A 25424-nucleotide genomic window follows, 5' to 3' on the forward strand; every position below is an offset into this window, starting at 1 on the left:
CATACATTTAGTACTTAAATATGATGATTTATATTGAGTCTAATCAGCTACTTCATCAAATATGTATGGATTTTAGTAGCATTTAGTATGTGAAATCCAGATTTCTCTCTTTTATCATAAGGTTCCACAGACCATAGATAAGAGCAATCAATTGAATTGTATATTCTTGACCTCTGAAGCTTTTTGATACTGTTTCACACTACATGATAACCAATAAAGTACACTGTTGCGGGTTAGGTGTGTGACGGGAATGAGTCTCGCCATTGAAAGTGAACGAGGCATTTGGTATAGTTAACAAGAGACATGTCTGATCCACTAACAAGTAATGCTCATGCAACTAATTAAACTAAAACTGTTTGGCAGATAGAATGTCAATTTGTGATGAATTAGTTTGTTTTTAATGTATTACAGAGATGTTGGCAACAAGATGCCATGAATTTCCCAACAAAAAAGAAAGTATTTTTATGCTACAAATGTAAATAATTCAATAGTGAGAGAAGCCTTAAGAAAGGTAAAGAAACTGAATGCCAAATGAAATGTAGGAAATGTAAATAAAGCAGGTATACTGTGTATTTGGAGCTCTACATTCTCAGCTATTGTAAGTTTTCCGACAACACAGTTTCCTCACAAATTTCAAACCTTCTTGAGTGTGTCTTCATTGTGATTAGCTTAGAGTAATGTTAAATATTTGGCGTTTTGTGTAATTTTAAGTTGGTTTTAATTTCAGCTATCGGTTAACTGTCCTGAGAGCTCTACCAAATCTTAAAAGACTAGATAACATAGAAGTGAAGCCGGAAGAAGTCTCGGAAGCAATGCAAATGGGGATGCCACTCATTCACCCAGAGAAAGCTGTTGCTCCATCTCCCATGATGTCTTCTGCGCCAAGACTGTCTCCAAGCCCTTCAGCTGAAGAAGTGCGAAATTAAATAAGTCAAACATATTTTTAAATTTTACTCTGCTTTTTAATATTACTGTTAACATTTCTTTTCTGCACAGTTTTCAATCTTTGTCATTTGAATAAAATACTAAATCATTTTTAGTCACTAGAATTCATTTTCAAGTGATAGGAATCTTGTTTAACCCTTGAAACATAGTGTATAGGGTGTTACAAACCAGACTAAATACAAAACTCATATTCGTACAGAATGAGACTGGTCACACACTATTTATCCAGAATGAATAAATAAATTTAGGTGCAGTTTTTGCTAAGCTATAGCAGGCAGTATGGCAAATTTTCTGATGTACAAGAGTAATTTTTAATGTTTATTGCTGCAAAATTATGACAGCAACTGACACCATTTTGAGAACTGTAACCGGTTTTTAAAGTAATTGGAATGAAGCTGTTAATGGAGTGAATTGTAGACAGAAGAAAGATGAAATATATATTTGCACAATCCTTTTGTTACACCACTCACTAATTAATGTGACATGGATTCTGTGTAATCACTGATTGATTATTGTCTGCATTTCTCTCATCATTTTCTGTTCTTTGTCAGTATCATATTTTATTCTGTTGTTACGTTTTCAAAGACATATTATGAGGGCTTAGCACTAGGAGAATACCTTTCAGCAAACAGCTATACCACTAATCAAACACTTCAGGTGACATTCACTATTAACGAAAACTGTAGCCACTTTTTCAAAAGCTGTATACAGTATGAAAGTACGTCTGAATTGTTACACAAGTAAGTAGTCTGATCACTACAACAGCAGTGGACAGTGATTAGCTTAAAGTATAGCTGTAGCAGATCCTGAAGAATTAGTGTAATATTCAAAGAAATCACTCCCACAGATGGAAAGATTAATCAGTGAAACTACCGTTCTATCTAATTGATGTCTGTCTGTCGCCAGGGTGTCACAGGACAAATAATCAGTACTTGGACATATGACAGGAACTCCTCATGTGAAGCAAATAATTTCATGTGGACATATGCCATATTCTAAACATTTTCCAAGATGGAACACCTGTAATGTATGTTACTATTTATTTTCTGTTTTATTGAATAAGGTATCAAGATTACATTTATACACATGTACAATAGTTAGTAAGCATTACAACATGCTTTTTACAGAGTATCAATTATGAAATACGTATTTTTAACAGAGTCACCTCTAAGTGTTGTTTTACGTGTCACATTACAGCTGTTGTACAGTTCACAGTAAATATTCATATATCCCACCGTAAACTTCAGTGCATTTGTGCACTCTTGGGAGAACGTCTTGCTTGTCTGAGTGGCTCTGCATGTTCTATAATGAGGGCAGCACTGTCCATAATGTGATTAAGCAGTTCATCTTGTGTATTCACCCTTCAATTGTATGCCTTGGACTTCATCCAGCCACATAAACAAAAATCTAATAGCATAAGGTCTGGCAACATTGGTGGCCAGTTAATGGTATTACCATGGCCATTTGAGAGATTGCAGTAAGTGTGGTTGAGATGCCCTCTTTTATTTCTGATAAGGTGTCTAGGGACACTGTCATGCTGGAAATACATTGCAGTTCACATGGCCAAAGGCATGTTCCCAAGGTTTCAACAAACAAATTTTGCAAGAAATGCAAATAATTCTGTCCCATCATTCTCTCTTTGAAAATGACTGGACCTATCAGTATGTTACTGATCATGCTGCACCAAATATTGATTGAAAAATGTACTTAGAAATTGGCTTCCACTGTAGTGTGTGAATTTTCCTGTTGCCATCAATGATTATTACTTGTTTTGTTGATTCCACACTGTGCAAATGTGGCTTCATCAGTGAACAGTATTAATGGAAGCAAATGATTATTGTCGTTTAACCAGTGGAAAACTTTGTGTACCATTGTAGCCAATGTGAAGATTGAGGACAGGCTGTATGTGAAATGGGTGCAAGTAATGTTCACCATACACATGTTCGTAGGACATTGACACATGCAGAATGTCACTATGTGCTGATAATAGGACTTCGCTACACCATTTCAACAATTTGTTACCATTCCTGCACATATTGTTGAACTACATGTTCAGAAGAAAAATAGTAACTTGAGAAAATACCCATTTCAGTCAGTGAGCTAAAAACTCAGATGAATACTATATGATGCGGAATTCGATCTGTTGGAAAGCTCTGACAGTATTCTTAGACAGCAGCAGGAGTACCACCATCGCAGAAGCTGTAAATATCAATCATATCTGCATATTCTTAATTAGTATAGATGTGTAGTATTTTTGCCAGCATGTGTACAAACACAGTTAACTGATGCTTGTCTCTGATACATTCTCAGTCCCTTGCACTACTTCACTCACAACACACCATGGACAACTGCACATTCAGTAGGCTAATTGAATGACAGAAAGACATCCAAAGCAAACAGGTTGGGCTAGAATAAAATGTCAAGGAGGTTGGATTGGTAAGACTCAAACATGTGCACCACTAGCATGAAAACAAATGTATATATTACATGTGTTCCACCTTAGAAACCATTTGGAATGGGGAAGTCCTTTCCTTCAAATGAGCATTCCTGTCATACCCCTCAATACTGACCATTCCTCCTGTGACACCTTGTATTATAAGCTCGAATGTAATGAGGTATCTCAGACAGAATGACCTCCTTATTAATAACTGAAATAAATTTCCTGTATATATCTGTGATCATTGTAGATATTTTGTGGATAAAACCATATAGATTATGTTTTGCAATTCTTTATGCATTATGGTGTTTTACCTACTGCATCATCAGATAAATTCTTAGAACTTGCACAGTAAGGTTCAGTGTCAGTATCAGAAACCTATGTCTAATCTGCCCAAATTAGGCATAGATTTTGTTTTACAAGTTCTAATTTTTGCTCCGCTTATGGCAGTAGCCAAAACAGCAAAATAATAAAGAAATATATTAAGTAATCTAGATGATATTATTAAGAAAAAGAGTAATCGCAATTCCAAACACATAGATCATTTGAAATTCAACTTGCAGTTTTCCCACATGACATCCAAAAAGCCACAGGTGAAGGCAGTTGTGTGGATGCAGGATTTCTTGACATCTGAAAAGCATTTAACTCAACACCACACCAACAATTACTGAGAAAAGTGCTGTTATGTGGTGTATCAAACCAGATTTGCGACTGAATTGAGGATTTCTTGTTAAGGAGGATACAACATGTTATATTCGGTGGAGAATCATTGACAGAAGTAGAAGTAATGTCAGATGTGCCTTGAGGGAAGTATTTATGGAACCTTGTTATTCATTTTGTATGTTAATGGCGTGGCACACGATATTAATAACAACCTCTGATGTTTTGCAAATGATGGAAATATGTATGATGAAGAGGGAAAAAAAAGGATTGGAAACATGTTTTAAATGTTAAATGGAATTGTGTACTTCACATAATGGGAAAAAAAACAGTGTCAGTGAGTCACAGCTGGAATCAAGTAACTCATACAAATACCTGGGTTTAACAAACTATAAGGAATGGAATGGAGTGACCACATAGGCCCAGATGTAGACAGGGCAGGCGGCAGATCTCAATTCATTGGCAGGATACTGGGAAAATGCAGCCTGTCTACAAAGGAGACTTGCTTACAAGTCACTTGTTTGTTAAATCTTAGAATATCACTGTGTGCATGCGCATGTAACCCATACCAGGTAGGACTAACAGTAGATACTGAATATAAACAAAGAAGGGCAACATGAAAGGTCGCAGGTTTGTGTGTCGCATGAGATAGCACCATGGAAATGTTGATGCCAGCTATCCCACAAAAGTCTTCTTAAAAAGTCTCTGGAAACAGTATTAAATGAAGCATCTGGAAATGTGCTTCATCTTGCTGTGTATCACTCCTGTATTGGTCATAAAGACAAGAGACTAACTGCAGCATGCACAGAGGCATTTAAGTTATTATTTGTCCTAAGCCCCATTGGTTATAGAAAAATGAAGAAATCCATATATACAGGGTGAATCATCTAAAACTTGCGGAAAGGGCTATTCATATGCTGTTTTCACATAATGGATAGGTAGTCAGGGGGCTCATATTGTAAGCCATTAAACAGATTGTAATACTTACAAAGCATATTTTTGTGAAAAAATACACTTTTTAAAGTGGAACAATGTCTATTGACATTAACAAACTAAAACTGGGGTAAATTCGAATGTCAGTGATGTTTGTTGCAGGATTAGAGTGCAAGTCATTTATGAGATATTGTATTTTGGAAAGTTTCCACACCAATACTTGTTGGTACCATTCAACCTGTGTGGTTGCTAGGTACGATATTGCTATGTTTGCTTACAGTGTGCGTCTATGTTCCTTGAGTGCATCGTTACTTGCTAGTCCGTTAGCGTGTGGCAGTCCAAGCAGTAGGTCGTGAGTGGATGATTGGACTTACCAATGCAGAAAAAAGCCAACATGCTCATAGTAAATGGAGAGTGTAGGAAGAATTGAATTTGTTCTTGTATGGTGTATGCGGCAGTGTATACCAATAGACATTGACCATCTCGGCAATTATTTATCAATTTCTCCAACTAGCTATGTGAAAGTGGTCATGTAACACATAGACAATGTCACAGTAGGAACAGAAGAGGGGGAAATTAATGTTCCTGCTGCTGTTGTAGTTGATCTCCGTGTTAGCTCCCACATAGTCGCATGAGGAAGTGGTATGACTCAGGAAAGTGTCCTACACATTCTCCATCGACATAGGTTCCATCCGTAGCACATCTCTCTCCATCAAGAGCTGCATGGAAATGATTGAGGATCATGTTAATTTCTGTACATGGGCATTAAGACATGATACTCCAGCTGTATCATGTATTTTGTTTAGCGGTGAAGCCACATTTACCGATCATGCCCAGGTGAACCGCAGAAACATTTATTCTTGGCCTGTTGACAACCCCTGTTGGCTATGTCGTGGAACATCATCGTCCATGGAGTGTAAATGTGTGGTGTGGGATAGTGAACCACCAGCTCATAGGCTAACACTGAACAAGCACAAATATTGCAGCCTCCTAACAGACCATCCTCCATGAATGCCAGAAGACATTACTCTGCAGACTAGGAGGAACCTGTGGTTCCAACAGGATGACTGTACAGCCCGTAGTGTGTGAGATATTACAGCATGTCTTCACGAATTGTTTCCAGTTCATTGGATTGGATGCAGAGGGCCTGTATATTGGCCAACCCATTCCCCGGATTTGACACCTATTAACTTTTTTCTGTGAGGTAAGCTGAAAGACGCTGTCTACAAGGACATACCAACTACACCAAGTGATACACAATGACATATTAGTGCAGCCTGCTCAGACATCTCCACTGAAATGCAAGCACATGTGTAACAGTCGCTCCATACCAGACTGGAAATGTGTATTGCCATGGCCAGTGGTCATTTTGAACACAGCCTGTGATGATCAGTTGTCTCATTAGTGGTGAGAATCCACATAACTGGCATATGCACTTATGTTGTTCTTTAGTGTGTGCTACCACAATTACTGTACAAGTGTCAGTGTGTGAACTTTTGAAAATATGGTAAGTCATAAATGAATCACACTATACTCCTGCAACAAACATCACTGACATTCTAATTTACCCTGCCTTTAGTTTTTTAATGTCAGTAGGCATTGTTCTGTTTCAAAAGTGTATGTTTGTACAAAAAATATGCTTTCTAAGTATTGTTATGGTATGTTGATTGGCTAAGAACATGAACCCCAAACTACCAAGCCATTCTGTGAATACTGCACATCAATAGCACTTTTGATTTACACAGTTTTGGAGTACAAGTTTTAGGTGATTTACCCTGTATAGTACCATGCTAAGTACTCTCTGCTGTGAATTTCAGAGTGGTTTGCAAAGTATGTATGTTGATGTAGAAACCACAAATAAACACAAAAACCATATCAGACTAATGAGTTTGCTGTAAGTGGTACTGTAGGACAGAAGTTCCCGCACCTCTTATTTGGATGGTGGGATAGTGCCTTGTAAAGCTGTTATCTTGTTACTGCTTGATTAAGTTCCATACCTGCTTTTTCACTGAAGTCCTCTTTGTAGTCTCTTCCTGATGGCACCTAAAAAGTAAAAGATGTTAGTGTTCTAATTTGACAGCTATAAATGTTAAAAGTTACTTATCAGCATTGGAAATGCTGTTATAAAATAGTGAAAAAGTACTCCTGTGTATATGTAATCATTTTGGATGTATTTGATGTGACCGGTTTTAGCTTTATCACACTGTATTAATGTGACATCTGTCATTTACCTTGCTTATGAGTGAGGTCATGTGCAAAATTTGCTTTGAACATATAGATCCTAACACTTTACATATGATTGAAATGTGCAGTTTGTGTTCTTTTCTCATTAACTTTAACTTATAGTTCATGACACATGCATGAGTTTTGATACTATTATGTATTTTCAAATTGTGAATGCCACAAGAAACATAATTTGGAAGTGACATTTGTGTTTTCTACACATTTTGCCAGTAGTGTCACCATAACCCTTTCGCCGCTCTGGCCATACATGTATGGCTACAGGCATTGATTTACTCCCAGTAGGTTGGAAGGCCTGATAGTTAAGGGCACTGACATATGCCTAAGTGTGGGAGCAATAGATAAACATGCACTATAGAATAGCAAATCGATGTTGTCTGTGTTTTAACGTACCCACCAATGCTGTCATTATCAGCTCTTCTTGTCTGAAAGCACAACTACTTTCACCTGATCTTGGTTCCTTTCAGCTTAAGAGACAATCTATTAGATGCAATATGATTTGCTAACCTACACAAACCAAAAGACCCAAACATATATAATCGGAGGGGGCAAGAAGTGTCCTAATGAACTGACATACCAGATTTTGCAAAAAGTGAACATTGTAACACACTACATGAAGTTCCTCAGCAACACTTGCTGCCATGCATACCAGCAAAAGGAGCACTGAGCCAAGCAAATTAAATTTGATTTCCTAACCTGAAAAGCACACAGTATACAAACATATATAATCTGAAAGAATATGAATTGTTCTTCAGGGGTATTAGATTTTTCATAAAGTGGACACTATAGCAAAATGTTTGCAGTGTCTTTGCAACATTTACTGCCATGCATAACAGCAATTGGCACGCACTGGCAAACATGTGAAATTTCACTTCCTAATATACAAAGTACTCGCCATACAAACAAACATAATTTGGAAGGGCATGGGTTACTCTTCAGGACTGATGTATCAGGTGTTTTAAAAGGTGAACAGTGCAACAAAATACACGCAGTTTCTCAACAAGACTCGCTGCCACACGCAACAGAAGATGCCAGAGTATTTGGCGTCTTCACTAGGAACTGGTCGCTTTAAAACAATATACCTTGAAACATATTTTTCCATTGTTAATGAAATTTTAGAATGTTATAAACACATTTATTGGTAGTGTAAATCTCAAGTTACAGAGTTTTCCAATTGTAAATAAAAGGCTCATGTCATTATCCTAAAACTACTTTTATCAGCCCAGAATAAATTTGTAACAGAAAGCATAGACTTGTTTTGAAACACTCTTTCGTGGTTAATTAATGGCAGCCACAGTGCCCATACAGTGTTATATTGATATTACAAAGAATATTGTTGAAGAGTTGTTCTATGTGTGCTGGACTGTGAGATCAGCCTTCAGTGGCCACAACCTGTAGTGGTCTTTGGCTGAGTCAGCCACCCACCGCCCAGGTGGGCAATACTTTTGCCATTGTTGGCCAGCCAAGCAGGTAGGATGTTTGGCTCTAGCAGCCACAAAAGGGTTAAATCATCATCCTTAATTTCATTATATATCTGTGTCAATAATGAAATTTGTCTGAGAATTTTCAGCAGTTGATGGATCTCATGTATACTTTATTTCATAGTAAATCCACCGTGAGCAGCTACAGTTGTGCATTGTACAAATTTTGGCAAAAGTATCTTGTTTTGAAGATTGTTTTCCTTTAATTGCAAAAAAATGGTTCAAATGGCTCTGAGCACTATGGGACTCAACTGCTGAGGTTATTAGTCCCCTAGAACTTAGAACTAGTTAAACCTAACTAACCTAAGGACATCACAAACATACATGCCCGAGGCAGGATTCGAACCTGCGACCGTAGCGGTCTTGCGGTTCCAGACTGCAGCGCCTTTAACCGCACGGCCACTTCGGCCGGCCTTTAATTGCAGTGTAGGTGCTTAAGTAATTAGTCATATAGTTCCACCTTTTCATGTTGTAGATGACTTTTTTCTAAAGAAGTTTTTGGAAGTTTGGGATAGTGACATAAACATTGCTCTTTTGAAGTCTACTGCTGTAGTGTAATGGAGTGTGTCTGTGCATATTAAAAATATGGTATTATGTTCCATTTAGTTCCCCTTACAATGGCAGTTCAGTAAGTCTCCACTGTTTTTGAGTTTGCTACTGAGCATAAAGACTTGAAGTTTCAAGCACCTCCAGAGACTCAGTAACTTTTATCCCAGGTTTTTCTCTTATTATAACAGAAAATAACTTTCTAGGGTGTTAATTGTTTCATTCTTAAAGGTAACTTGTTATCCTTGTATTGTTAACAGACCCAGAAATGAAAAGAGAATCAGCAAGTCTGTTTTCTAGTTGTTTGTTGACTGTTAAGAAAAATATTGCACCAGCAAAAATGCAGCTCTGCCATGAATTAGTTCTTGGGTAAGGTATGTGTTAGTTGCTACCCATAAGCAACTGTAATTACCCTGGTTCTCATCAAGTGATTTGAGGCTGTGGCAAATAAATGTGTTGGGTGAGCTACCAAGGGACGTATACTAGAGATAGCAAAAGTACCTAAAGTATTATCATCTCCTGTGGACACTGTCTCCTCTCCAGGAAATAAATGACCTATCACCTCTAGTTGACTTAACTGTGAGTGACATGTCAGTGGTAGGTCTGTGGTCCTTGTACAGGGGAGGCAGCGACATGGTGTACTCAAGGTACTACACCCAGACCCCTTAGCAACAGGTATCAGGTGCTGTCTGCCACTGAAATTGTAATTGAGACAGTGTCACACATTGCACCTGTTCAAAAGCCTGCTGTGTCCTGTATCAGTCAGTTTGAACTTCTATCAATTAATGTTACTCCTTAGAGAAATTGCAGAAAAGTATGGGAAGGATCAGTTTGTGCACTCAATGACACATTCAGTATGTTGAAGGGAGGGAACTGGGTGTGGTGCACATTGGAACAGACTATACCTTTCATCTGGGCCCTGAGATCATTGTTGCATCATTCCAGCCACTGGCAGGAAGACCAGTCTTGCTCACAGACTTTCATCAAAGCTCAAAATTTGGAGCATTTTGCCCAAATCTGATCATGGCTGCCTGGTTCTGAATTGAATGGCAGGATTGTACCAGAGACTTTGAAGGTTATTTGATAAGTTAAGCTGTGAAGTCTGTGCTACATGTCGAAAGCTACCATTCAGAATTTTTACTGTGTGTTCGGTGCATGCAAAGAATTCTTTGATTTGGTGACTCTCCACCCATTCCAAACAATAATAGCTGTAGGAGACACCGAAGTATTACTGTAAGGCCCAAAGAAATGCTTCACATGGATGAGACTATGAAAATCCTAGTGATAAATGCAGAATATTTCACATCAAAGTTCCAGTCTCTTAAGAACTACTAAAAAGATGTAAAGCTCACATAGTCCTAGGTACAGAAAGCTGGTTGAAACCTGAGACTGACAGCAGGAAGACTTTCTGGGGTAAATCTTAATGTATATCAAAAGGGTAGACCAGTGGAAAACAGATAAGGTGTATTTGTCACAGCAGACAAGAAACTGTCACAAAACCCAAAGAAATTCTGGTCATAAATAAATGCTGTCCATGGCACCAATGTTAATGTCCAGACACTCACGGATGATACAAAAACTAAATATGAGCATAGTTAAGCAAATGCAGGAATAGTGAACTGTACTTTCAAACATCCTTATATGAAAGGAAATCCAGGCATACTAATTGCTCCAGTTTAATACTTGTGCCACTGTGAAGATGACTGGTACGTATGTTTCTGTCAGAGGTGTTGAGAAACAGTTGGAACTACTAAAACTGAACACAGCTGCAGGACCTGATCAAATCCATATCAGATTCTATTCAGAATTTGTGACTGACTTAGTTCCTCTTCAACCAAAATACCCTGTAGACCCCTTCAACAGAAAACTGAGTCCATGGATTAGAAGAATGCACAAGTGACACCCATCTCCAAGTAGAGTAGCAGAAGTGAGCCATCAAAGTACCGTCCAATATTTTTGACATCAACCTGTTGTGGAATATTGAAACATATGCTGAGCTCAGACACACAAGGTGTCTTGAACTGAATGACCACCTGCTTGCCACACACATGAATAATTATGAAAACATTGGTCAAGCTAAACCTAACTCGCATTCTTGTAACATGACATCATGAAAGCAATGGATCAGCAATATTGTTTTGATGTAGTATTTCTTGATTCCCATCCCATCTACACTTATTAACAAAAGTCTGATCAGGTATCAAACAAAATTTGTGATTGGATTGAGAAGCAATTTCAGCTGAACCACAGGGAAGTGAGATGGGACTCTCGATGTTCATGTTGTATTGTAATGACCTGGCCGACAACTTTGCAGACATAAAAAGACTACTGCAAGTGTATTAGGCATAAGTGAATACAGGTGGTTAAAGAATGAGACTGACATGAAGTGCAGAATGGCAAGGCAGGAATCATTGAAGAACAGAATATCAGCTGTATGAATATCAAGAGCTCAGATGGAAAACCAGTACTAACCCAAGAAGGTGAAGACTGAAAAGTGGAAGGGTCATATAGATTGACGACACAAAGGAAACAAATTAGAAGACAATGTTATGAAAAGGGAAGAGGAAGTAAATGTAGAGAGCATCTACATCGATACTCTGCAAATCACGCTTAAGTGCCTGGCAGAGGGTCCATCAAATCACCTATGCAATAATTCTCTATTTTTCTAATCTCGAATAGCGTGCCGAAGAAATGAACATCTATATTTTTCTGTGTGAGCTTTGATTTCCCTTATTTTATGATGATGATGATGATGATGATGATGATGATGATGATGATTTCTCCATATGTAGGTCGGTGTCCAAAATATTTACACATTCGGAGGAGAAAGTCGGTGATTGAAATTTTGTGAGAAGATTCCACGACAATGAGAAACACCATTGATTTAATGATGTCCACCCCAAATCCTCCATCATGTCATTGACACTGTCTCCTCTATTTCTCGATAAAACAAAACATCCTGCTCTTCTTTGAACTTTCTCGATGTACTCCTTTAATCCTATCTGGTAAGGATACCACACCTGCAGTAGTACTCCAAAAGAGGATGGGCAAGCATAGAGTAGGCATCCTCTTTAGTAGGACTGTTGCATCTTGTATGTGTCCTACCAATAAAATTCAGTCTTCGGTTGGCCTTCCCCTCAACATTTTCTGTGTGTTCTTCCCAATTTAAGTTGTTCATAATTGTAATTCCGAAGTACTTAGTTGAATTTAGAGCCTTTAGAATTGACTGATTTAGCATGTAACTGAAATTTAACAGATTTCTTTTAACACTCATGTGCATGACTTCACACTTTTCATTATTTAGGGTCAATTGCCAAATTTCACACCAAACAAATATCTTTCTTAAATCATTTTGCAATTTGTTAAATTTATTGATGACTTTACTAGACGATAAATAACAGCATCATCTGCAAACAACTTGAGACGGCTGCTCAGATTGTCTCCTAAATCATTTATGTAGATAAGGAACAGCAGAGGGCCTATAACACTACTTTGGGGAATGCTAGAAATCACTTCTGTTTTACTTGGTGACTTTCTCAATTACTACACACTGTGACCTGACAGGAAATCCCAAATCCAGTCACATAACTGGGATGATATTCCATAAGCACACAATCTGACTGCAAGCCACTTGTGAGGTAGAGTGTCAAAAGCCTTCTGTAAATCTAAAAATATGGAAACAGTTTGAAATCCCTTGTTGATAGCACTCAACTTTGTGTGGGCAAAGAGCTAGTTGTGTGTCACAAGACTGATGTTTTCTAAGTCCATGTTGACTGTGCATTGATAAACCATTCTCTTCGAGGTAATTCACAGTGTTCTAGCACAATAAATGTTCCAAAGTCCTGCTGCGTATCAATCTTAATGATGTGGGACTGTAATTTAGAGGATTACTCCTACTGCCTTTCTTGAACATTGGTGTGACCTGTGCAACTTTCCAGTCTTTGGGTACGGATCTTTCATAGAGCGAGTTGTTGTATACGATTGTTAAGTATGGAGCTGTTGCATCAGCTTACTCTGAAAGGTTCCTAATTGGTATACAGTCTGGACTGGAAGACTTGCTTTTATTATGTGATTCAAATTGCTTCACTACTCCAAGGATATCTACTTCTAAGTTACTCATGTTGGCAGCTGTTCTTGATTCAAATTCTGGAATATTTACTTCATCTTCTTTGGTGAAGGAATTTTGGAAGGCTGTGTTTAGTAACTCTGCTTTAGCAGCACTGTAATTGGTAGTACTTCCTTTGCTATTGCGCTGAGAAGGCATTGATTGTGTCTTGCTGCTGGCATACTTTACATACGACCAGAATCTCTTTGGATTTTCTGCTGCATTTTTGATATAAAGTTTCAATGTGGAAACTATTATAGGCATCTCACATTGAAGTCCACGTTAAATTTAAAGCCTCTGTAAAAGATCACCAAACTTGGAAAGTTTGCATTCGTTTAAATTTGGCGTGTTTTTTTCATTGTTTCTGCAACAGTGTATATTAGGAAATGAGGCACTAAAAATAGTAGATGAGTTTTGTAAACCTTGAAAGCTATTGTGACTATGTCATTTGCCATGTAGTAAACTTGATAGCACACAAAGTCCTTGCCAAGATGGGCTAAAGTGGCATCCTATGCCATCTTACCACAGAAATTATAATCAGAGCCTAAGGCGAGTGATTGTCCTCATGTCCGAACCTTAAACTGGGACCAATAGTGGTAGAGACATTTTAATGTTGCAGGACTATCACCTGTGATTATCATCATCATTAGGTTATCCGCCTTTCAGCAGGTTTAGACTTCATAATCCTCCATGCTTCTCTGCCCTCTACTTTCCTCTTCGTTTGGTACCCTCCTTGTGGTCTACTGATACCATCCAGCACCTGATATCTTCTTCTGCTCTTCCCTCTCTTCCCTAGAATAAAATCTTCAATTGCCTCTACTAGAAGGAAGTCTCATCTCAGATTGTGTTCTACCCAGTTTACCTTCTTATTCATCGATGTCAGCAACATCTTCCAATATTCTCCCACTCTTCTCAGTATCTCCTCATTCCTGACTTTCAGTCCAGTGGACCTCCATTCTGCACCATATCCACATTTTACAATCTTCAATTCTTCTCTTGTCATGCTTTCTCAAAGTCTATATTTCTGCTTCACACAGGGCCACACTCCATATCAGGCATTTCACTAGTTGCTTCCATAAGTCTGTGTTCAAACCATTACTTAAGAGTCTTTCCTGCTTTTGAAGTGCCTCTTTCCCCCAGCACCATTCTGACTTTGATGTTCTGTTCACACTGTTTATTTTCACTAATGCAGCTTCCCAAATACTTGAATGCTCTCACCTGTTATACGGTTTCTATCCCTAACTTATACTCCACTCTTTCCTGTAAGCCTATAACCATGCCTTTTGTTTTCTTCTTTTTTATTTTTATAGCATATGCTACACAGGCTTCATTCAGGTCATTCAGCATTTAAATCAGTCTCTGTTCATATTCTGCAAGAATCATCTTGTCATCTGTGAATCTTATATATACATGTGTAGTTTCATCTCATTTGCTCTTCCCCTTCACTTTTTGTCAAGCTGTGTATTATGGTAACAATATACTTTTTGTTGTTAGTGTGATCCTATTTTTCTTATTAGTGTGCCTTTTTTGTGTGCAACCCTACTACTTTGGTTTGTGACCCTGTTCTTCTGTTGTTGCAACAATTTTTTATGGTCACAAATCACCTCTTTTTCTTTATTTCTTTCAAGATCTGTTTTCTTGTTGTGGTCCTTTTTTATGACTCTTTTTTTTTTCTGTGACCCCTTTATTTCAATCCTGTTGTTGTTTCAATACAGTATTATTAATTGGCACCTGTTAATGTCTTTACATATGTAGACAGTTTTTTTGTAATGCTCATCTGTACTAGGTGAAATTAAACTTCCCATGCCTTTCATTAGTCAAACAAATATGTGCACTGCTTGTGCAGAAAGCTGCGTTTTGTTTACCTTGACCTCTGTGTCAGTCACATTGTGTGCTTGCTTATGATAGTTATGTCTTGAACTATTCACTTCTGAACCTTTTACATTGCATTTTAAACAAAGCTCCTGTCTCAAGTCATCATATTTTTTCTAGGAAAATTTGCTCTCTCTTTCTTTTCACAGGGTCCCAACCAGGAACTGGATGATCGTTACTATGAACCCTATGAAGAACCAGAAGTAATGGAAAACAGGTGTCACATGCGACAGGTAAATATCATTTTTCCTCCCTCTCCTTCTGTAGTTTTGCCATGGATTAATTTTGTTCTGTGTGGAATTAAATTGCACTTAAAAGAAAGAATGTAATTTTTCACATTGTTTTGGGGCTTTTGAAGTATTCTTTCCATGTATTACTGTTGAAGTATGTCTACTCTGTTGTCTGCAGTTACATGTATTGTATAATGTTGTGCTTTAATTGACAATTATGTAAAGTTCTCAAAATTCATGTAGCATATGTTAGTATATTTTTGTATCCACCACTTCACTTGGAATGTATATGGTGTTATCTGACCAATGAAATTAAGCACAAAAAGGATAACTATTTGTAATTGGGTAGATTGCATAACAATTTTATTGTGATATATCTTCACTGAGATAAGTCTGTCAATTTTGTTCTTGACACCTCCTCAAAGTCTGAGTCATCGTCATAAGCAACTCCACCTCTGTCTCTCTGTCTACATCTCCTTCCCTTCACTATCCTGTTTTTTACCCTTACTCACTTTCCTTGACACTTTGCGTTATCCTCACCCTTCCCATTATTCTCCAAGTAGTCCTTTCCAGTTGCTCTCACAGTTCTAGCCCCAGTCCTCAAACTTTTTAACTGAATTATTTATGAATGCAGGGAAATACAAGAATACATAATAACCATGTAGATGCCGATGAACACTTGGAAACCCCAGTGTTGCGACAACAATCTCCAAAAGCTGAAATGTATGAAATGGATCGTCAGAATGCTAATTATGAAAAGAATTCTTCCCGGTAAGTTTTTGTCAATCTTGTGATCAATTAGTGTGATAATTACTTACAGCACATGTTGCAGTTTTTCCCTGCTTCACTGCTTTAAATCACAACTTTTATTGTGAACAGCCTTGTGTATGATGGGTCAGTCATTTATGATGTTTTCTCTGTAACTATAATTGTGGGTTACAAATGTTCCGTAATGGATTTCCCTTTCCTCGCTGACTTCAAATTTCGTATTTGTTCCATGTAAAATTTAAGAGTTTTTAACTGCTATTGACAGCTTTTTCACGGTGCAAAGACCAGTATACATGATAAAATCCAGATGACTAGAGGAGCAGTAGTATAGTTACTGTGAGCCTATACCTCAGTCGAAATTAAATGGAAGGAACCCTTGCAGGATCATTTTGTTGTCCATCTCTCCATTCACCTGTTAAGATGTTTCTTTCTCTAGGATGGTTAGATGTATAAATTTGAAATGTACTTCAAATGCTAATGTCTACAGTCTCTTGGCGGTGTAAAAAAATTTAAACTTCTAGGGCAAGGGTTCTTGACTGTACCACTGGTGGTATGCAAGAACATTTCGGATGGTATACATACAACTAAAGGTAAATGTACTGATCTAAGTAAGACTATTATCTTACGAATAGTAGTGAGGAAACTGATGAATAAAAATAGCATCTGTATAATGTCAAAGAAAATGGCTTTACTGCAGAATGTTTGTACTGGATTGTACACAGGACACAGGAATGTTGGATTGCATTCTCCCCATCTCTCCCTTCATTAGTCATTGCTGCATTGGCCAGGAATGATTGATCTCATTTTGTCATTAGCGGTATTTATGGTTGAGTCTTGTCGGTTGTTTTTGAAAGGTTTCATGTTTGTTTGCAACTGCTACCAACTTACACAGTGTACCAGTGTGTAGCACTCGAGTAGTCATTACACAGTGAATGGTATGCTGCTGTCATTGTTTTGTTGGACACTACTTTAAATGATGACATGATACGAAGACAGCTTGCATCAGGAACCAGTGTGTGTGTATTACAATGAGCTGATTCTTAACTACTACACTGAAGTGCTAAAGAAACTGGTATAGGCATGCATATTCAAATACAGATATATGTAAACAGGCAGAATACGGTGCTGCAGTCGGCAATGCCTATATAAGACAAGTGTTTGGCGCAGTTGTTGGATTGTTTACTGCTGCTACAATGACAGGTTATCAAGATTTAAGTGAGTTTGAACAAGCTGTTTTGTCGGTGCATGAACGATGGGGGACAGCATCTCCGAGGTAGTTATGAAGTGGGGATTTTCCTGTATGACCATTTCACAAGTGTACAGTGAAGAATGAGACCAATGATGAGTGAAGAGGATCATTCAGTGTGACAGAAGGCAACACTTTCGCAAATTGCTGCAGATTTCAGTGCTGGGCCATTGGCAAGTGTTAGCGTGCAAACCATTCAACAAAAGATCACCTATATGGGTTTTCAGAGTCGAAGACCCACTCGTGTACCCTTTATGACCACACAACACAAAGCTTTACACCTCGCCTGGACCCACCAACACTGAAATTGGACTGTTGATGACTGGAAACATGTTGCACAGTTGGATGAGTCTTGTTTCAAATTGTATCGAGTGGATGGACGTGTACAGGTATGTAGACAACCTCATGAATCCATGGTCCCTGCATGTCAGTAGGGGACTGTTCAAGCTGGTAGAGGCTTTGTAATGGTGTGGAGCATGTGTAATTGGAGTGATATGGGACACCTGATACGTCTAGGTACAATCCTGACAGGTGACATGCACATAAGCATCCTGTCTGATTACCTGCATCCATTCATATCAATTGTGCATTCTGACAGACTTGGGCAATTCCAGCAGTACAGTGCAACACACCCACACATCCAGAATTGCTACAGAATGGCTCCAGGAACACTCTGAGTTTAAACACTTCTGCTAGCCACCAATTCCCGAGGTATGAACATTATTGAGCATATCTGGGATGCCTTACAATGTGCTATTCAGAAGAGATCTCCACCCCCTTATACTCTACAGATTTATGGACAGTCCTGCAGGATTCATGGTATCAATTTCCTCCAGCACTACATCAGACATTAGTCAAGTCCATGCCACATCATGTTGCAGCACTTCTGTGTGCTCGTGGGAGCCCTACATGATATTAGGCAGGTGTACTGGTTTCTTTGGCTCTTCATTGTATAATTGTCATGTGAAGTTCAACTTCATCCTGTAATTTATGTGTGACTGTGTTTCAAGTTAACCATGAAGCAATTTTTAATCCAGGAAGCTCCTTCTGCCTCAAAGGATGCATTAAAAAATCCTAAACCAACACATAACCACCATCCCAGGGGGCTCACAGTTCTTTCGTGAGTTCGTGCATGGCGCACACAGGGCCCTGAGCTATTTCCACCCATTCTTCATTCTGTGGCGGCATTTCCTTCACCTTGCCCCGTTCCTCTTTATCCTTGCTCCTTCCCTGTTGCCACCTCCTTTCCCCTCTGTTTGTGCTCTGATTTATGTTGACCTGGCTATCCACCTGATTTCCTGTAGTGGTTGCAATTTTGTTCCTTTTGCCTGTTTTTTCATCCTTTTTGGCGTTTAGGTCCCCACTTGGGGTTTAACCTCCACTTCAACTTTCCTGTTTTTAGTATGAGCCATATGGGGAAGGACTCCTTCCCTAGCATCTACAGTATAGATTCCTCTCCCCCCTTCCTTCCCCTCTCTCTTCCCCACTGTAGCCCCCTTCCACCCTGCTAGGTCACCAGCATGTGTAGCCAGTCCGTGTGGTGGGGCTGTTATGTACCCATATGGCTGAGCTCCCTGAGAACACAGGGATCACACTACTGATAACTGAGCTGTTCCCTCCCCATGTATGCCAACGAGTGGTTGCTTATCTTCCAGGAGCATCAGAACACCCGGCAACGGCCAACGTGCCAGATGGCCCTTGCTGTGGCTGGGTGGCGCCCGTGGGGAGAGTCCGTGGTCAGAGTGGGTGATATCAGGGTGGATGCTTGGCGCATGAAGTGTATCAAGCTGCAAAAATATCGTTGTTCACAAACAGCTGTCTCTTTGAATGGTGAGGGATCCTTGAATGCCACTTCGTGTGACCCGGCAACCTTTCCTTCCCTAGCTACACCATGGGAGGGGGTCAGGCTCGCCGTCTTGGGATGAAACCCTTTCCCTGTTACCTCGTCTGTACTAGGACAGATGGGGACACATTCACTGCTACGAAGCTATTGTTTTTCATGGAAAATATCAAGGACAAGTTTGGTGGTGTGGAGTCTCTTAGTAAGATGCGGTCGAGCTCCCTGTTGATCAAAGCTCCTTCTACCACCCAATCTGCAGCTCCTCTTGCCTGTGAGCATCTTGGCAATGTCCCAGTGTCTATCACTCCTCACCAATATCTGAGTATGGTCCAGGGAGTAATTTTTCATAGGGACCTCATCCTGCAAACTGATGAGCAACTCCGGGCTAATCTGGAGTGGTGTGGCATTCATTTTGTTCAACGTGTGCAGAAGGGTCACAAAGACAACCGCACTGCTACTGGCACCTTCATTCTGGCTTTCAAGGATGATACCATCCCAGAGAATGTCAAGGTTATGTGCTACAGATGTGACGTGAAGTCGTACATCCCTCCACCTATGCGGTGCTTTCGGTGCTTGCGTTTTCAGCATGTGTCTTCCCACTGTACAGTGGACCCTTTGTGTGGTGACTGTGGCCACCCAGTCCATGAGGGAAGCCCTTGAGTTCTGCTGCCTGTGTCTGTCAACTGTGCTGACTGCCACTCCCCTCGCTCACTGGATTGCCCGAGAAAAGAAGATACAAGAATACAAGTCCATGGATCGCCTGTCTTACGTTGAGGCTCACCAAAAGTATGAGAGACACCATAGGGTGTCACTATCTTCCACTTTTGCCTCTGTTACTTCCTTTCCTCCTCCTCCTCCTCCTCCTCCTCCCTTGTCCTTACCCCAGTCCCGCCCCACTCTTCCCTCAACCTCCCCTACAGTTCCCACGATCTCCCATCACGGAGTTGCTCCCCCTCCCCGGCTGAAGAAATGCCCCCCTTCTTTGGCATCTGCCGGTGATCGGGCTCCCTCCCAGGAACCCTCTCCATGGTGTCTCTCAGACCACCACTCGGCCATGAGGCGCACCATGTGTGCGCCCCATGTGTGTGCCCAAAGGTTGGCCACTCTCTTTCGGTCCTCGATCTTGCAGACACCTGTACTCCTCCAGTGTCCTGTCCTCCTCCACCTCATAAAGAGAAGAAGAAGAAGAAGAAGAAGAAGAAGAATAAGAAGAAACATAAATCTCATGATGCCCCCGAAGATACCAACTCCCCTTTCGTAACCTGAATCTGACATTTTACTTATGGATGTCATCCTATCCTTGTCAGTGACAACTACTGCCAAAGTGACCTGAACTCCTACTCTGCTCCTTCATGCCTACCTTGGACTCATGCCACACAGTCATCCAGTGGAACTGCAACGGATACTATCGTCACCTACCTGCAACATCTTGTCTCCTCTTATTTTGTGTTCTGTCTTGTTCTCCAAGAAACGCATTTCCGCGATGACCACTCTCCAACTTTCTGTGGTTATTGGGCATTCTGTTGGAACCGTGCTGGCCCTGGGATAGCATCTGGTGGGGTCTGCACTTTGGTTCTCTCCGATGTCATTAGTGACTGGATCCCCCTGCGTACCACCTTGGAGGCAATAGCGGTTAGAGTGAAAACGACTCCGGCAATCACCCTTTGCAATATCTACCTCCCTCCAGGTCAGCTAGTTGCTTATGTTGCACTATCTACCTTAATCCAGCAACTCACATCCCCGTTTCTCCTCCTTGGTGATTTCAATGCACACCATCCACTGTGGGGGAGTGTCACTTCAACGGGTTGGGGTAGCCTAATTGATCAACTTATCACAGACTTTGATTTGTGTCTCCTCAATGATGGTTCCCCTGCCCACTTCAGTGCCACTCATGGGACCTTCTCTGCTATCGATCTCACGATCTCCTCCCCTGCCCTCGTGGCTTCCCTACATTGGTCATCCCATGATGACCTTTGTTCAAGTGGCCACTTTCCAGTGATGACACTCTCATTCACCTGCTGCCGCCAGGCAGACAGGCCACCACGTTGAGCATTCTGCAGGGCCAATTGGCCTTTATACGTTTCTGCTGTCCGCTTTGACACCTCCCTCTCGAATTCCGTTAATGTAGTCATGCAAGGTATCTCTGCCATTCTTCTTCAGGCACTGCTGTTCCCCTATCCACAGGGCCCCCTCATCATCGGCCGGTACCGTGGTGGATCAAGGACATCGCAGTCACTGTCTAGGACCACCGACAGGCACTGCAGCAATTTAAGTGGCACCACTCCCAGACTAACCTGCTCACTTTTAAGCGTCTCCAAGCTAAGGCTCATTACCTTATTAAGCGGACTAAAAAGGAATGTTGGGAGCACTATGTTTCTTCCCTGGGGATGTATGCCTTTTTCTCACAGGTTTGCTCAAAGCTCCATAACGTTGTGGGCTTTCAGCAACAGTCAACTGTCCAGGGTCTGAACCTCCAAGGAGCTCTGTGCACTGATCCACTGGTCCTCACGGAACACCTAGCGACACACTTCGTGATGGCATCGTCATCTGCTTCCTAGCGTCCTGCCTTTCTCCAGCAGAAACGCAGAGTTGAGCAGACCCCCTCCATTTCATCCCGTACCACATTGATTCCTATAATGCAACTTTCATGCCTACCTCGGACTCACGCCACACAATCATCCAGTGGAACTGCAACGGATACTATCGTCACCTACCTGCAACATCTTGTCTCCTCTTATTTTGTGCAGGTTCTTAGTTCTTCACAAGACACAGCCACAGGGCCAGATTCCTTATGTAATCAGATGATTCAACACTTGGACATTCCCCAGTGGCAACAGTTCCTCAGGGTTTTCAATCACATCTGGCTCACTGGTGATTTTCCGTCACAATGGTGAGACATTATAGTTATTCCCATCCTTAAGCCCGGGAAAAACCCAATTCTCTCGACAGCTACCACCCCATTAGCCTTACGAATATGCTTTGTAAACTGCTCGAAAGGAGGGTCAACTCCAGATTATGTTGGGTACTCGAATCTCGCCACCTTTTGTCACCGTGTCAGTGTGGCTTCCGGGCAGGGCGATCTCTTACTGACCATTTACTCCCAATTGGAATCCACCATCTGACAGGATTTTACTCACTGCCAGATCTTTGTGGCAGTTTTATTTCATCTACATAAGGTGTATAACATGGCTTAGTGCCATCACATTTTAGTTACCCTCCATGACTGGGGCTTCCATGGTCCCCTTCAGATTTTTATATGCGAGTTTTTATCTTACCAACTCTACCCGGTTCGAGTTGACACTTCACTCAGCACCCATCAGATTCAGGAGAATGGTATCCCACAGGGTTCTTTGCTAAGTGTCACATTAGTCCTCATTGCCATAAATGGGCTTATGACCTCTGTTGGGCCTTTGGTTACCCCAGTGTTGTGCGTTGACAATTTTTGCATCTGGTGCAGCTCCCACTCCGTGGCGTCTCCTGAGCGCCAGGTCCAAGGCGCCATCCAGGCTTCTGCGTGGGCCACCGCCCATGACTTCCAGTTTTCCCCTCCAAAACGTGGGTTATGCATTTTTGTCGTCCACCCACAGTACACCCTGATCCAGAACTTTATTTAGGCAACCAGCTCCTCAATGTTGTAGTGCAGTCCCATTTCTTGGGCCTTATTTTTGATAACAAGCTGACATGGCTGCCCCACATACGCCACCTAAAGACTACATGCCTGTGGAAGCTTAATGCTCTCCACCTCCTGGCCCACACATCTTGGGGTGCAGACCGTTCCACTCTTCTCCATCTTTACCGTGCTCTGTTCTTGTCCAGACTCGATTATGGTTGTCAGGTTTATGGCTCAGCAGCTCCTTCCACTTTGAAACTTCTTGACCCTGTCCATCATTGTGGGGTGCATCTGGCTATTGGTGCCTTTCGCAGTAGTCCTGTTGATAGTCTCCTTACAGAAGCAGGGATTCTCTCTCTACACATCTGACGGTTCCTACTCCTTGTTTCTTACGCAGTCGCCATTCGCCAATTCCCTGACCATCCTGTGTACCCTGTGCTCTTCGCCAATGAGGGATGTCTCCCTCCTAAAACCCGCCCGTGGGTGGGATTGCCGGCTGGCATGCGTCTTATTACCCTCTGCTGGGATCTCCACCTGCACTCGCTGGACTGCACCCTGTGTCTTTCCTCCCATACCCCCACTTGAACGGTTCGTAGACCACGGATTAGGACCAATCTCTTCCAGGACGCTAAGGTCTCTGCTGCTCCAATGGTTTATCAGTGTCTTGTATGTGCCATCCTTGCAGAGTTCCAGGGTGCCACCATCTTTTACACTGATGGTTCTAAGACTACTGATAAGGTGGGATGCACTTTCACGTCTCCTACCAGCTTTGAGCAACATATGTTGCCAGGATCATGTAGTGTATTTACAGCAGACCTTCTAGCCATTCACAGGGCCCTTCTTTTGGTTTCTCAGCCCTCCCTTCATAGTGTTTTAATTTGTTCCGACTCCATAAGCAGCCTGCAGGCTATCGATCGATGCTACTCTCATCACCCCTTGGTCTCTGCGATCCATGACCTTCTCTCTGTCCTCGAGCATGCTGCCTGTTCAGTCATCTTTCTCTGGGTCCCGAGTCATGTGTGAATCCCAGGGAATGAATTGGCTGACCGTTTCGCAAGAGAAGGAGATAATTACCCCCCCCCCATTTCCTTTCACGATTCCAGCTACAGATATGTGAATCTACATCAAATCTCTCTTTGCCCAACAGTGGAATGCCGTCTGGAGTGCTACTGTTCATAGTAATAAACTCCACACAATCAAGGAGTCTATTGCAGTTTGGGACACTTCTTTCCGCCCCTCTCGGAAGGAGTCCACTGTTTTATGCCGTTTATGCATTGGCCATACCCGGCTCACCCATTGTTTCCTCCTCCTGTAACGACCCACCCCCACAATGTGGTTGTGGCACCAGACTGATGACATCTCACGTATTGGTGGCATGTCCCCTTCTTTCGACCCTTCGTGCTAAGTATAGCGTTCCTACTTCCTTACATTTAATATTAGCAGACGGTCCACAGATGGTTACCCTGGTCCTCGGTTTCCTCCGTGAAAGTGGTTTAGTTTTTAGATTTTGTCTCACCTTTTATGCTTTCACTATGTGTGTTTAATGTTCATTCTTTTATAATTTGACTCCTCTGACTGACTCCATCCACTTTTAGCGGACCCACTTTCTTATGTAACCCACTTTGGAATCGCGGGACTGATGACGTTGCCATTTTGTCCTATACTTTCTCAATTAATCAATCAGGGCAAGGACACTAAATTCACAGCCATTCACAATATTGTGTGAAGAAGTGAAAGGTAAATTTAAAAGTTTGCTTCTTCATACTGAAGTAAGAGGGCCCTCGTAGCAATATTTTAAATTGAATATTTGGAGTGAGGCTGAGGTTTTTATGTTTCTTAGTGACAAAACAATGACATGAAGAAATGTTTTGCTAATGATCAGTGGTTATTAAGATTGGCCTATTTAGCTCATACCTTTGACAGGCATGAATCACATTTTGAATATGAGCCTACAAGGATGAGGCACAACAGCTCTCTTAATAGATATTGATATATCATCTTTCAAAAGAAAGTTGACTCATTTTAGTTCACAGGTACTGAACTATAACTTTTTCGCATTCCCTACTCTTACACCATTTGTGGGAGACAATGAACCAGCTCCCATGAAAGATTTAGTTAGAGATGTTATTACACAATTATATCTTCAAAAAATTGTGAAAAGTACTTTCCTAATGATTATAGGAAATATGGTTGGATAAGAAATCCATTTTCAGGGAAAGTACCAGAAGAAGTAATCACAAAAGAAGCTTACATCAACATAACTAGTGACAGTTCAGCGGAAAATGCTTCCATAAAGAAAAATCTTTACTGCTGTTTATTATTACTTACACCTATGTGAAAGTGGGTTTTCTGAGTTGTTATACGTAAAAAGTAAATACGGATCTAGCGTTGAAGGAGAATTGAGAGTTAAGTTGAGCTCAATGGAACCATAGCTAGAAGCTCTGATTGATGACAAACAGCAATATGCTTCCAACTGAAACATGTAAATGTTCTTTCATCAGAATTAAAAT

The 25424-nt window shown here is 40.8% G+C and overlaps 1 protein-coding gene across 1 annotated transcript in view; it reads left to right on the forward strand.

Moving 5' to 3' along the window:
• Positions 1 to 25424, forward strand: part of LOC126249570 (uncharacterized) — a 312366-nt gene that overhangs the window by 173229 nt on the left and 113713 nt on the right. Inside the window, exons 4-6 of the mRNA XM_049951235.1 lie at positions 728 to 914; positions 15370 to 15453; positions 16085 to 16221. Of these exons, the coding sequence (XP_049807192.1) occupies positions 728 to 914; positions 15370 to 15453; positions 16085 to 16221 (408 nt within the window). The remainder of the gene's footprint in view (positions 1 to 727; positions 915 to 15369; positions 15454 to 16084; positions 16222 to 25424) is intronic.

The sequence above is a fragment of the Schistocerca nitens genome, chromosome 3 (assembly GCF_023898315.1).
Source record: "Schistocerca nitens isolate TAMUIC-IGC-003100 chromosome 3, iqSchNite1.1, whole genome shotgun sequence".
Lineage (NCBI taxonomy): Eukaryota > Metazoa > Arthropoda > Insecta > Orthoptera > Acrididae > Schistocerca > Schistocerca nitens.